The following is a 14,792-nucleotide window of genomic DNA, read 5'->3' on the forward strand; positions in this document are numbered from 1 at the left end:
TCTTTTTTTTTTATCCTCTACTATTCTCCAATCTTTTATTTATTCTCATTTCTTCTTCAATCTGTTTCACTTTTTTTTTTTATTTCAATCATATCTCTCTCCCATTTTTTTTGTTAAATAAAGATCCATCCTCGGTTTTGACTTGAAAAATGACCAGTTCCACAATTTTTCTTTTTTTCTTATTTAAAGAAATATCCATATAAGATATATACAAACGAAAATATTCTTTCATACCACATACCACCAATCACTAACAACTCAATTTCTTCTTCTCTTTTCTTCAATACACTTTAAAATTATTCAATTATCTCTTCTACTTCTCTTCAATTGATGTTTGATTTTTATCAAATATTTTTTCTAGCTACTTAATTATAAAGCTATTTGTTATATCTATTGTTAATTTTTTCAAAAATATATCCAATAAATATTTATTATAAATTTGATAAGGATCATTCAAATAGGTCTTGCAGAGAAAAAAATTATAATCTTGTTATTAACTTTCTTGAATAATTATTTTTTCAATAAAAATATTCTAATTATTAATTATCAATTTTCTTGTTAGTATATTTACATTCACTCTTTTTATTAATTTGGAGTGTTTTTTTGGAAAAAATTACAACATGTTATAGTGACAATCCATAAAAAAGAAATAAAATATAAAAATATTGTAAAAAAATAAAATAAAGAGGTTGTATAAAAGATAAAAAAATTACTGTAAAAAATATAAAAATACCAATATATTCCGTGAAATATTCTCTAAATTTATTTGCCCAATTTTAATTTGGCAATACTTAAGTGACTTAAGAAAAGCTCGTAGATTGGATAATTAAATTTTAGAAGGACTTATTAGCACCAGCATATTATACAAATTTAGGAATAATTATATTTTGGTGTTTGAACTTGTCAAGAACTGACAATCCAATAATTAAATTTTTAAAACTAACAATTGACTGTGGCAACCTTCATAGTCTCTTTTTTACCATAGAAATTGAGAGAGTGAAATAAGAGACGAGAAAAATAGAGGTTAGAGAAAGAGAGTTGAGAGAAAAAAATAGTTTTAAAAATATATATAAAATAAAATTTACCCTAAAATGATATTACTAATAAATCTATTTTAGTTTTTGAGGTGTTCAACAATTTTTGCTTTCTAATTCATATCTACAATAATTTAAGGGAAGTCTGACAGTCACTTACTAAAAAATCACTTTGTTATTTTTTTACAGGGACCCTGCAGATCCACTCTTTTTCCTATTCAAAGATTAGCCCCTTGTCTCTGTGTTTTCACATCGAGAATTCTTTGCAGATGAAGAGATGTCAAAGGGGCTTCTTACTTCCCAAACGGATCCTCCTACATCTATATATAAATGCTGGTTTATCAAGAATACGCAAGAAGTCAATAGTAGTATACAGGGAGAACGTCATAAAAAGTTTCCGAGAAGCCAAGTTGGAGATGAGAGATTCTTATTCTCTTTAGTTTCAGTCTTAGTGTGAGCCCCTTTTTCTTTTAAAATTTGAGGATGAATTTTACTTAAGGGGGGAGAATGTAATACCCGAAATTTTATTTCCTATAATAATGATAATATTAATAATAATTAATAAATGAGTTTTTATTTAAATTAATTTTGTTTTAGTTTTTATTTAGTTTAAATTGAAATTAATTAAATGTAATTTTAAATTTTAATGCTAGACAAATAAAGGAGCTATTTTCTATATCCTATTAGTTTGAATTTTTAAGAAATCAAGTAAATTCTTTGAGAAATAAATTATATTTTTGGTTATTCAAAATTTTTCCCCAAATGAATATATTTAATTAAATTCTATATTTGAGAGTTATGAAAGAAATTGTAAAGGATATTTTATAAAAGAATTATTGGGGAAAAGGGTATTTTAATTAGCTAATGGTGTTAAATTTTAATTGAAAAATGTTTAGTAAATTGATTAATTAAATTAATTGTGTGTTAGGATTAAATTGGAAACTTATTTTGGAATAAGGATTAAAAATATAACTTTATTAATATATGGGGTTTTAATGAAAATTTGTATGTTTGGTATTTTTATAATTAAATATGTCGGCAAGAGCTTTTTGGTAATTTTATATTTAAAAGCAAGGGTGTATATGTGATTATATATTTTTAATAATTCTAATTTGGCTCAAATTAAATAGTTAGGGGCTTAATTGAAAGACTACAGAAAAGTTTAAGAGTTAATTGAAAATTTTGCTGGATGAAATTATTAGTAATTAGAAAAGTTGAGGGACCTAAAGGTAAGAAACAAAATTTGAGGGACCAAAAGTCGATATAGAAGGAAAGAAAGAAGGAAGAAGGAAAAGGGAGAAGAAGACGTCGGGGGGAGAAAGAAGAAGAAGCAGGCGTCGGCCGGTCTGTGGCCGGGTGAGTATTCTTGGCGTCGGGCGGCGTTAGCAAGAAGGAAAAAAGGGCGTGGTATCGCGCCTTTCCGACCATTCGACGTCCTTTGACGGCGAGGTCGGTCTTGTTTTGACCGCTGAGTTGAGGGCTTCCTTTTGGTGGCGTTAGCGGTGTCGGCTTTGGTGGCCGAAGGAAGGAGTTCCGGCGAAGTGTTGGCAGCAGAGTTTTTTGGCTTTTCCGGCGAGCGATGGATGATCGGAGGACGTATCCGGACTCTTCTCAGCTCAAGCTTCGCAATGGCACTGGTTTCGTGGCGATCGGACTCCGTTTGCAAATTAACGGTCGAGATCGTCCGTAAATCTCTTCGGATAATCGGGGGTTGGATCGGAAAATCGGAGGTGAGGATCGTCATCCGCGCATCGTTCCGAGTTCGTTGGTATGTTCGGATCGTCGATCGGACTCCGGCGGCTGGAGGCGAGTCGAACGAGCAATCAAGCGTCTTATTAATTTTTCTCTGGCTCGTTGATTTTGGAATTCTTTGGTATATTATATGTTTATTGAATTGTGTTGAGTATTAGAAAATATTATGAGTCAAAATAATTGTTTGTCAGACTGCCTGCCTTAGGTCGTGTTTTGTGCTGTGTGGCGGAGTTGGGAAAAATAGTGAAGTCTTGGGGACCCGACTCCTGTTAAAATAAATTGTCGAATATTTAAAGTTTTTTCTGGCAGGTCCTGGACCCGTTTTACGGGGGTAAACCTCTGCCGAATTTTCAGTAGAATTCTTATGAGTTGAGATTTTAGACAGTCAGTCCTAAGAATCTAGACCTAGGTTTAATTGTCAGCTGTTTCAACGTTATTGATAAATTGTTTTCCGTGATTAGATAATCCGTCTGTTCGGCTCGCTCCACCTGAGGCATCAGAGCAGAGCTAGGAGGTCGTCAAAGCTGTGAGTTAAAGTCATATATCAGTTATGCACGTGTCATGTATAAATTTTTGAATAGCTATTGTGATTATTTGATTGCAAGTTTAAATTATTCATTTAATTATTATTCATATGTATCATGTTTTTTTATTACTATTCATATATATCCTTCCCTTTATCATTGATTTTATTATTGCATGATGACACGGGATGGATGGCAGTAGAATATATTAGTTTGATGAGTGTACCGGTATAGATCCGAGAGTGATGGAAAAAAGGGTAAATGGGTAAATTTAAAAAGGGAAGTTTAGAGCTTGCCCTGGACGAACATCGCTATCTGGGCTTAGTAGAGTGTGTTTGCCGAAGTAAAGGTCCCTGGTCGAGCATTGCTTTCTAGGCGCTGGCTTATTTGGAAACCTAAGTGACCAGACTGGAGGTAAGGTCCCTGGTCGAGCTTCGCTCTCTGGGCGCCAGTGTTATTGGAGTAAGAGAGCCGAAAGGCTAAGGCTGATAGTGATAAGTAAGTGACCAGACTGGAGGTAAGGTCCCTGATCGAGCTTCGCTCTCTGGGCGCCAGTTCTGTTGGAATGAGAGAGCCGAGATGTTAGAGTTGAGGTTAGTCGAGATGTCAGTGCCGAGATTGATTGAGATGTTAGTGTTGGGATTAGGGTTCTACTGAAGTACTCTGTCCCGTTGTGTGTGAAAATTATTTTATTTAAACATGGCATGACATTGCATGACTTAATGATTATTTCAAATTAAATAAATGTATTATTAAAGTATATGCAACTCTTTTTGGATATATGATTTTAACTCACACTTGAGATTGACAGTCTCAATTTTACTGTTTTTCATATTTGAGTTTGTTAGTCTTCCCGCAACTCTTATCAAACAACTCTTATCAAGCAACCCGACTCCTTCATCATCGGGTGACGTGTTTGATTCGGTTTTCTGACTTGTAAAAATTTAGATTCTCCGCAGTAGAAATAGTAGTTATATCAGTTGCAATTTTCTGTAGTTTCAGGTCTCGCCTAATTCTTCTGGTAAACCGAATTAAATATGTAAAATTTAACAGTTAAGATAAATTATGGCATCAGTAAAATGAGATGAGATTTAATTGAGTTAGTGAGTGTCATGCTTACTATGGGATACGGTGGCTTTACGCCTACCTATTCCCTAGTGCCGGTCACGGGCCCACAGATGGGATCGTGACAGAGAACATCATAAACTAATAGAAATCTAGTAATTCAAATCCCTAATCTCCCATTTAGTAATCCTAATTCTTAATCCCCAATTTATGAATCATAATATCTTATTTTATTATGAAACTCTAAGAACTTGCTAAAAACACATTTGTATATGATGGATAAGTTTGTTATTTTATTATTTTTATAACAAATTATTACCATATGTCTATTTTTTCATCTCATTTAACATAAATAACCGGCATCGATGTTTATAATGTACGACTTGCTAAGAATATCATTTTGTTATTTTTATAAATTATAATATTTAATTATTATTTTTAAAATTTAATCATTCAATTGTCATTTTTTTAATAAATTGAGACACTAAAAATATAATATAGAATCACCATTTAATTTTACTCTAATTTTGCGCCTTAACTATAACGGATATTTATGCATGCGTATTCTGTCTTTCTTTTTTTAACGAAGAACCAAATATATAAAATTAAATTTTAAATATTTGTAATAAAAATTAAATTCGAAATAATAAATTACTTAGTAGGGAAATGTGTGAGAAATATTGTTTCTACAGTATTTTATGATTATGTTTTTTCTTTCAATGGTTCAATAGAGTGTAGCTGTAGAGTATCAAATCCAAGGACGAGAGTGAAGCAACGTGTAGCATATCCCACTCAAAGTCCACCACACATGACCCATCTCCTCAGAAAAATCTCTCCCGAACTTCAACTCAGGGACAAAACCACAAGTTTTCGGCACCACTGAACTGAATTGTTCTTTTTCGGCAATTTCTTCTGGTACCCTTTATCCTCTGATACTAGAAAGAAGAAGAAGAAATGGCATGTGCATCACGGGCTATGATAACAGCCAATACATGCACATTCACTTCTCCAAGATTTTTCAAGAAATACCAAACCTTTAATAGGAGAAGTCTCAAGCTTTTCACTATCAGAGCTGAAACTGATGATGCTGATTGCAATGATGAAGAATGTGCTCCTGATAAGGAGGTCATTTTCTTTTCTGTTCTTTTCTCTTTAAAATAAATAAATAAAGATTTCTTCTTTTTTTTTTTCCTAATTTTGCGTCCATTTCTTGTTGCTCTTTCTTTATGTATGTAACTTGGTGGTTGTCCATGTTCAATTTATTGGTTAAAAAGCCTAAAGATTGTATCTTTCTTCTCGAATTAGTGCCAAAAGCAATATAAAAGGATAGAACTTGGAAAATTATGTGGAATTTAGCTTGGTTTATCTTGAGTTAAGAAAAATTATTCTATTTTATATGTTTGCTTGAAATGTGTCTTGTTCATAATTTTCCCATAACTTGATTGAAAATATAGACTGGCATGTCTATATTGAAAAGATGTTTCTACACAAAAGATTTTGTGATGTGATGTGTTTGTTATATTGAAATAATAGGTTGGGAAGGTAAGTATGGAATGGTTGGCTGGAGACAAAACCAAGGTGGCTGGGACATTTCCACCACGAACTCGTGGCTGGACAGGGTATGTTGAGAAGGATACTGCTGGTCAGACAAATATTTACTCTGTTGAGGTTGGTAAATCTCAAGTCTTGTAATTAAATGTCAAGCTTAATTCAATGTTTACTTATGCTGATACATTCTCTTGAAGTTTATGCTGCTGTTTAAGACAGCCCCCTGAATCTATTGCCTGCCTCCACAAAATAGTTTATAATTGAGACATATATCAACGCCAAACAACCCAAAGATCCAAAAAGTTAGTGCCCTTTGATTAGCTTGTTGAAGGCATCCTCTAAGTTGTCGAGAATTGTGATTGTGCTACATTTTGGCCTGATGAAGATCTTTGTTCAGCTTGTATTTCTTCAGTAAAGTCTTTTTTTTTTGTAGTTCCCCTCCCTGATCTTGACTCATCCAAACAAATAGAAAAACCACTATTTTTATCCATAGAGTTGATGTTAACCTTGGAATTTAATCCCAAAGTTTCACGCTTCTGGGCACTAGTTGATCCATGAATAGTCTAACTGCACTCTTCCCTGCAGCATTATCAATTAACAATCATGAATGCTGGAAAGATATTGAAGACCTTGCAATGATATCAATTAAGAATCATGGCACTAGGACGATATTGAAGAACTTTTGCATCCATCCTTAGCTTGTTAAAAGAAAATGTATCTCTTCCTCTTGAAACTTTAGTCATTTACAAGAACTTTTATTTTGTAGCTTATTTGTCTAAAAGTAAACAAAGATATTCAATAGATTCTGCTTTCCTTTCAATACAATGGGATTGCTGACTACCTGGTCCCTGGATGGAAACTTCAGATGATTGTTGATCCATTATGAGTTCATAAGAAGTTTAAAGTTCTATTTGGCTGCCTCATGTGATTGTCCTGGTGTAGCAATTCTTGATCTGGGATTCCTGTTTAAGTCTCCCTTTTCATTTTTATCTTTCTTCACTCTTGTTTCACTTTAATATGGAGTTGTGCCATCCTGCTATGAGTTCATCTAATAACTTCTGATTTTCCAGCCTGTAGTATATGTTGCAGAAAGTGCAATAAGCTCAGGAACTGCAGGTTCTTCTGCCGATGGAGCTGAAAACACAGCAGCAATAGCTGCCGGCATTGCCCTGATCAGTGTAGCTGCAGCTTCATCAATTCTCCTCCAAGTTGGGAAGACCCCAGCCGAGATAAAGACAGTAGAATACTCTGGACCATCACTCACTTACTACATCAACAAATTCAAACCAGCAGAAATAGTTCAAGCTGCTCTGCCAAGCCAAACTGAATCCTCCCCTTCGATACAACTACCACCAGAAAGCTCTGCACCAGAAGTTTCCCAGATACAGGTTCAATCCCAAGTTCAGCCTGAGCCTGCCACTTCAAGTGAAAACAGTGTCTCTTAGGCTAGTTAAGATCTCCAGAATTCTAGAAACTTGTAGATTTTCCTATAATACCAGTGATGTATACTAAATTTGAGGTTTATATTGCAAGAACCACAAGAAAATGAAGGGCAACAGGGTTTTGGTTGAGCTGAAAAGGTACCATGCTTCCTGTGCTGTACGTTAAAAGTTTTCTAACTTAATATTTGCTATGTTTACTGCCCTATTGGTGGGTTAATGTCTATATTTTCTTAACTCGAGAATTGCTGGTGGTTTTTTTGGATAACCATGCAGGGTTAATATGTTGATTGAACTCTTGAAAATGAAAGGGCTAACAGAAGCTCAAGCTTGTATTCTGGCTTTTCAACTATTAAGAGAATATTCCCTAGTTTGATTCTCAATGAGCTATTTAATGATTCGAGATTCATTTTTCTTCAACCGAATCTTGCATTATGGATTGAATTGTCTTGACTTGATTTTCTTAGCAACTACACTAATGGCAGAGGAAATTAGAATTCAACAAAAGAACTTCAGATACTGCCCCTCGGACAGGACGATGATACTGATACATAATAAATTGGAATGAAGTTGCATTTGCCCTTCTCAGAAGGACGATGATACTGATACATAATAAATTGGAATGAAGTTGCAATTAACAACTTTGGTTATGAATATTTTACTTATGTGGATGTTAATGGAGATAGATAGTTTAGGGAGCATAACTTTGGTGTAGGCTGTTGCATCATTAATGGCACATGTAATCAATTATTTCTGTGTTTTAATATAAAGTTTGCATATATATGTACATATATGTATATAACTTCATACAAATATAATTCAACAAGCTTGACAAGCTCCAGGTATCTTTTGGGAAAAAGAAAAGAAAAAAAAACAACTTCTGTAGGGCCATATCATATTCCAAAGACTACTATATTATAAATTCAAGAAATTGAGGCAGATTACCTTGAAATCAGCCCCTGATGAACTTTGGATCAACCAAGAAATAACTAAACATGTCAAAAAGAAATTATAATGCACTAATCACAATAAGTGACTTGCAATCCAAAGATCGAAAATGAATATTCAATGACCCATCATAAATGCTTTGCCACTTTTTTTATAGTACTCTTCTTTTTCCTCACTTAATTTCAAACCGTTGAACATTAAGTTCAATGTCAATTTCCTATTTAATTCTGTGTTCTTTTTTCCCGCCGGACCCATGTGGCCCTTAGCCCATTTCTCATTAAAACTTTCATCTTTTTCTTCTTTTTTTTGGTTCCTCCACTGCTTCTGATTTCTGGCTACTCCTCCATTCTCACTTCCTTCGCCCACTTCTCTCGCTCTCTCCCTTTTCATGTCCACAGCTGATCCTCCAATATCGGCCGCTGGTGTCGGCCTCGGTTACGGTATTGCCATAGCTGTTAGCATCCTTGTTCTCATTTCTACTATAATGCTTGCTTCTTATGCTTGTATAAGAGTTAAAGGTGGTGGTGGCAACCACACTCGTAGAAGTAATGCTAGTAGCAGCAGCAGCAGCAGTAGTGATGGTGGTAGTAGCAACATTTACAGGCTTAGCCACTCTTTCGCGGCCACCGGAGACTCAACAGGGCCCATGATAATGGTGGGCCTTGACGAGCCTGTGATTAAATCATACCCAAAAATAGTATTAGGGGAAAGCCAGCGATTGCCCAAGCCCAACAACGGCCCATGTTCGATTTGCCTATGTGATTACCAAGCTAGAGATATAATAAGATGTATTCCAGATTGTCATCATTGTTTCCATGCTGAATGTGTTGATGAATGGCTTATGATGAGTGCCACGTGTCCTCTGTGCAGGAATTCTCCTGCTCCATCAGCTGCTTCAACGCCTATTGCCACTCCTTTATCAGAGTTGGTGCCATTCTCCTTCCACCCCAGGTGATTTTGTATCAATTTTAATGGTTCCACTCCAACTTTTATTTATTTTATTTTATTTGATAGACCTTTCATCTTCTTTTTTTATTATATTTTGAGAGTAGTAAGGTCAAAAAATTTTGGAATGGAGAAACTTAGATTTAGTTGAGAATTGTATTCTTAATGTCATTAGCCATAAGCAAGCTTATGATGTTTTCATAAAGGAAATGTATTATGTGGAATCCACAATGTAAAAAGAATTAGTTTTTCCTTCATTTCATATAATATACTAATATGTTTAATTTCCCAAGTGGACTTTGTTTTTTTGTTTTAATTATGGGAGCTCAAATCTGAACCTTCATTCAGCTTCATAAAACTCTCTTACTGTAATGTGGACCCAGATGAATGAAAATTGAATATATATATATATATATATATAAAGTTAATGGAGCCCATTGTAGGTGGCACCAACAAACAATGTTATGTATATTTGAGTGGGTAGGTTTCACATTGCTTTGAAATCAAAGTCTAAAAGTTGCAATTAGGTTCACATTAATGAGGTGTGGATTGGAGTTGCATATTGAAGGCCTAATGGCTCCCAAATCTTTAGTGGTCCTTCATTGTCATTAGCTCTTCTTTTCTTTTCTTTTCTTTTTTTGGCTTCTCATTGTATATCATGGCAAGTTCTCAAATCTTAGGATAACTTTTAAGTTTTGTGTGTGTTCTTCTTTTGAAAAAATAAAATAAAATTAAAATACAGTATCCAGATTTTGATTTGTATAAATAAGATTTATTTATTTTAAGTTTACCAACAATGAAAACTTTGTAGCTTGATTTGGAAAGATACTTTACATACTAAAATATGATATGGTATCACACTGCTATAAATTAAAAAAAATAATAAAAAAAAAAATAAAATCTATATTGATGTTTGATAAAAAATTTCTGAAATCAAATCAAAAGGCTTGTAATGTTACAAAAAGTATACTACCACCAAAAACTATATAATATAATTAAATTAATATTAGGAACATTCAGTGAATTTACTAATGGTTGAAGTGATTCCAGACTAGCCCTAATAGTAGCTTACTTGCCTTGCCTACAATGGTTCCCTGAGAATAACTCAATGGAAAATTACAATTAACTCTCTGAATTTTAGTGTTTTAAATATTTTAATGCCTGCTATTCTAAAAAGAATGATTTTACTCCTGATAGAAAACCCGGTATATTTTATTATCGAGAGATAAAATGACTAAAACACTCATTTATATTTGTTTCCCTTGTCTTCACTCTTAATTCTCCTTTACCTTTATTTCTTTTTCTCTTTGTGCCTCTCTAATCCCTATTTAATTCAAATTTATTTTAAATTACTCATTAACGATATTTATAATTCTATCATAATTCAAATTAATATTTTTGAGATATTTTAATCGCATTACAATATTTCTTGTGAGATAAATTTATTGTGATACAATATCCATTTAGAATTATGATGAATTTATATGGTTGCATTGGATTTAACTAATTAAATCTAAATATCTTTTTTTAATTAAAATTAAATAATACGGGCGTATGACATGAATTATCATATTAATATCTACTTGTAAATTTCGCCACGGATAAACTAAAAATATCTAAAACACAATCATCTTTTTTCTTGAAAAAATCCTAGCAATCAAAACCATAAATCTTGCTTTCTCTTTCCTTATTCCTCTCTTATATTCCTTTATCAACCTTTTTATTTTATTTTTTTTAGCAACCTAAAATCAAATTAGAAAAAAAAGCATATGATAGATTTGAATAACAAAAAATACATATCTCAATTTAAATAAGATCTTAACTTAAAATCCTTCTCTTCTCCTTTTTCTAATTGAAAAAAAATTAGAAAAAGCAAACCAAACCAAAACAGAAGAAGCAAAAGAACCTCATTCTCAACATAAAACCTAGAATCAAAATGTTATAACCTCTAACTTAATCAAAGGAATCAACCCATTATACCTGGGAGCAATTCTAGGAAATCCCAGCATTTAAGCCCATAAATGAACGAACATAAGAGTTTTAATTAAATCAATTCAAATTATAATATGGTATCAGAATATGTTTGGACTGGTTTCTTAATTTTTCAATTTCTCAATTAGGAGTTGATTTTCAGGACACATTTTCCCCAATGGCTAAGATGATCACAGTTCGACTTTGTCGGCACTTGCTTTAGTCGAAGGATGGTTCTTGCATCAATTAGACATAAACAACACCTTCCTTTATGGTGACTTGCATAAGGAAGTGCTTATGCAGATTCCATCTAGTTTTATTATAAACATTTCAAATCTTGTATGCAAGTTCAACAAGTCCCTGTATGGCCTCAAGTAGGCTAACTGACAATGGCCTGCTAAGCTAACTAGTGATATTCTCAAGCTAGAGGCAGCAACTAATTCTTCCATCTTTACTAAGTCTACTGGTGATTCCTTTATAACACTCTTGATTTATGTCGACGATGTTGTTTTTGGCAAGCAATCAAATATCCCAAATACAACAGGTCAAGGACTACCTCTATGATGCTTTCAAGATTAAGGACCTTGGGTCTCTCAAATTTTCTAGGGCTTAAAGTTGCTCGAACTAGTAAGGGGATTACTTTGTGTCAATGCAAATATTCACTTAACAATCAAAGATACTTTTTTGGATAGCAAGCCAAACACCTTCTCCAATGCTGCTTGCTACTAAACTCTATAATTCTAGTAGTACCATGCTTCCTGATAACACTTTGTACAGAAGATTGGTTGGTCATTTGTTGTATCTTGCTGTAATTCGACTTGATATTAGTTTTGCAGCACATTAGTTATCTTAGTTTCTTGAAGCTTTTTATGAGGCTCATCTTTTAGTTGCTCACAAGGTTCTAAGGTATATCAAGGCTTGTCCAGGTCAAGGTATATTTTTTCTTCTACCAATGACCTCACTCTCAAAGCCTTTAGTGACTCTAATAGGGCCACTTGTCTAGATAACAAACGTTCTATAACTACTTGTTACACTTTTCTCTTTAATCTCATGGAAGTTAAAGAAACAACATACTGTCTCTAGGTCCTCCTTTGAAGCTGAATATAGGACGTTGGCTTCTGTCAAATGTGAAGTTCAATGGCTCTTATTTTTAGTGAAGGATTTAGGGATCAGTCATTCTAAACCAGTTGTTATCTATTGTTATAACCATTCTGCTATTCAGATTGCAGAGAACCTTGTGTTTCATGAACGTACCAAGTATATTGAGCTTGATTATCATTTTATATGTGAGAAATTGCAACTTGGTATAGTTCACTTACTTTCTATTTCGTATGCTTGCCAGTTGGTAGATTTTTTAACGAAGCCCCTTGCTACTTTACTGTTTCGTTCATCCTTCTCCAAGTTGGGCATAAACAACATTTGTACTCTAACTTGAGGGAGGCTTTTAACCAGAATATATAGCTTATTTATGATATTTTAACGCTTGTTATTTTAAAAATAATGATTTTAATCCTGATAAGAAATACAGTATGTTTTATTATTGATAGATAAAATGACTAAAATACTCATCTGTATTTATCTCCCTCGTCTTCACTGTTAATTCCCTTTAGCTTCATTTCTTTCTCTCTACCTCTCCAATCCCTATTACATTTATTTTGTCAAATTTCAAAAGTTATTAATTGAGTTAAATCTTAAGAGTTTAATTAGAAATAAAAATGGATGAAAAGAAGTTTAATCCTAAAGAGTTTAATCTTTAATTACATCATATATTTTTCTCTTTTAAAATTATACATCATTTGAACTACACAAGCCTCTACTAGGATGTACACATAAATTGGATGAAAAGAAGGGGAAGATTGTAATTTTCTTCTAAATGCTAGTAATGCAGTGGCTGATTGTATTGCAAAATTAGCTCCTTCAACTATGAATTTATTACCCTCCTAGTTCTATTTGTAATGTTGTATTGGCCAATTTGGCTTAATCAATGAAATCCCTTTCTCTTTCATAAAACAACAAAGAGAAAAAGAGATATATGGGATTTGTATTAGGTGGCAATGCTAAAATCATGCTTTTTACATTTGCCTATTAGCTTAAATAATTCAAATTTTTACGAAATTTTACTATTTTGACCCGTTTTTTAAAAATTATCAATTTAGTTACGACTTAATAAAATAGATACAATATTAGTCTTATTGAGTTATTTGTCAAAATTAAATAACACGAACAGTGACACGGACGTCAATTAGGAAATGAGAAATCCGAATTCATAGGTTCTAATACCATATTATTTATACACGTTACTTAATTTTGAATTCTCATTTCCTAAATTGCGTTCAGATTATCATCCACGTTGCTTAGTTTGATCGGTAACTCAATTTGACCAAAATTGCACTTAATTAGGCAAATCATGGCTAAATTGATAATTTTTAAAAAATTGGCCGAAATAGCAAACTATTACTAATGTGTGGATTTTTTTTAGATTATTAAGCCTTTTTTTAGTACGAGGAGAATGTCAATCAAACTCCATAGCATGAAAATTAAAATAAAATTTGGATTTAGAAGGAGAGAGTTTCCTTATTTCATAAGGATCAATATGAAATATAAAATTTATTAGTTTGTTTTTCTTTTTATTTTTTTATTAAATCTAATAGATAAAAAAATAAATAAGTTTAAAAAATAAAAACTATACTGTGAGGACAATTATTTTACAAGATCTTTCATACATTTGAATTTTTTTTAGTGCTATCTTATTATAGTTAGGGTAATATAGTATAAATGTTTTACCACTTGGAATCTAATATATTTTAAATATCAGTTTTAGATATTGATTATATACTAAATATTTACCATATTAAATTAAATGTATATTAAATATATATTAATTAATATGTGAAATGAATACGAAAAATATGAAATAAATATTAAAATTAGTTATTTTTTAAGAAATTAAATATTAGTTTCAAATATTAAATATATACCAAACATATACGAAACAGATGCCTCAAAATAGTTTTATACACAAATTTTAGATACTAGTTGTACATGCCAAATAATGGATACCAAACTAGATATTCTATATATAGTAACTAGAAACAAAAATATATGAAATGGATACAAAAGGTATGAATTAAATACTAAAAGTTAGTTTCATATGCTAAATATATACTAAATATATACAAAAAAAAAATACCAAAAGATCATTTTATATACAAATTTTGGATACTATTTATGTACATCAAATTAATATAATCGAATGGATACTAAACATTTATTAAGCATATACCAAGAACTGAATACGATAAAAATCATGACAACATATATCAAATTACTAATAGCATACATCTAACATATACCACCATATATTTGAAATAAATTTTTAACTTATATTATTTCTAAAAGAAAAATTGACAGCAAAATAATATATATTTTTTCAAATATTTAATTAAAATTAAATAATACGACTTACGATATAAATTATCATATTAATATCTACTAGTAAGTTTTGCCATATCATACGACAAATAAATTAAAATATCCAAAACACAATCATTTTCTTTCTTGAAAAA

At 32.0% G+C, this 14,792-nt stretch overlaps 2 protein-coding genes across 2 annotated transcripts; both read left to right on the top strand.

Annotated features, from left to right (window-relative positions):
• Window positions 1-5,155: 5,155 nt before the first annotated feature.
• On the top strand, window positions 5,156-7,599 carry LOC8277195 (protein MAINTENANCE OF PSII UNDER HIGH LIGHT 1). The gene is made up of 3 exons (XM_002525497.4): window positions 5,156-5,500; window positions 5,909-6,043; window positions 6,994-7,599. The coding sequence occupies exons 1-3, from the start codon at window positions 5,330-5,332 to the stop codon at window positions 7,366-7,368; spliced, it is 681 nt and encodes a 226-aa protein (XP_002525543.1). The 5' UTR covers window positions 5,156-5,329; the 3' UTR covers window positions 7,369-7,599.
• A 137-nt stretch (window positions 7,600-7,736) lies between these two features.
• Window positions 7,737-9,512, top strand: LOC8277196 (putative RING-H2 finger protein ATL69). The gene has a single exon (XM_002525498.4). It carries the CDS (start codon window positions 8,699-8,701, stop codon window positions 9,263-9,265), a length of 567 nt encoding a protein of 188 aa, XP_002525544.1. The 5' UTR covers window positions 7,737-8,698; the 3' UTR covers window positions 9,266-9,512.
• The last annotated feature ends 5,280 nt before the right edge of the window (window positions 9,513-14,792 follow it).

Source organism: Ricinus communis, chromosome 8 (genome assembly GCF_019578655.1).
Source record: "Ricinus communis isolate WT05 ecotype wild-type chromosome 8, ASM1957865v1, whole genome shotgun sequence".
Classification (NCBI taxonomy): domain Eukaryota; kingdom Viridiplantae; phylum Streptophyta; class Magnoliopsida; order Malpighiales; family Euphorbiaceae; genus Ricinus; species Ricinus communis.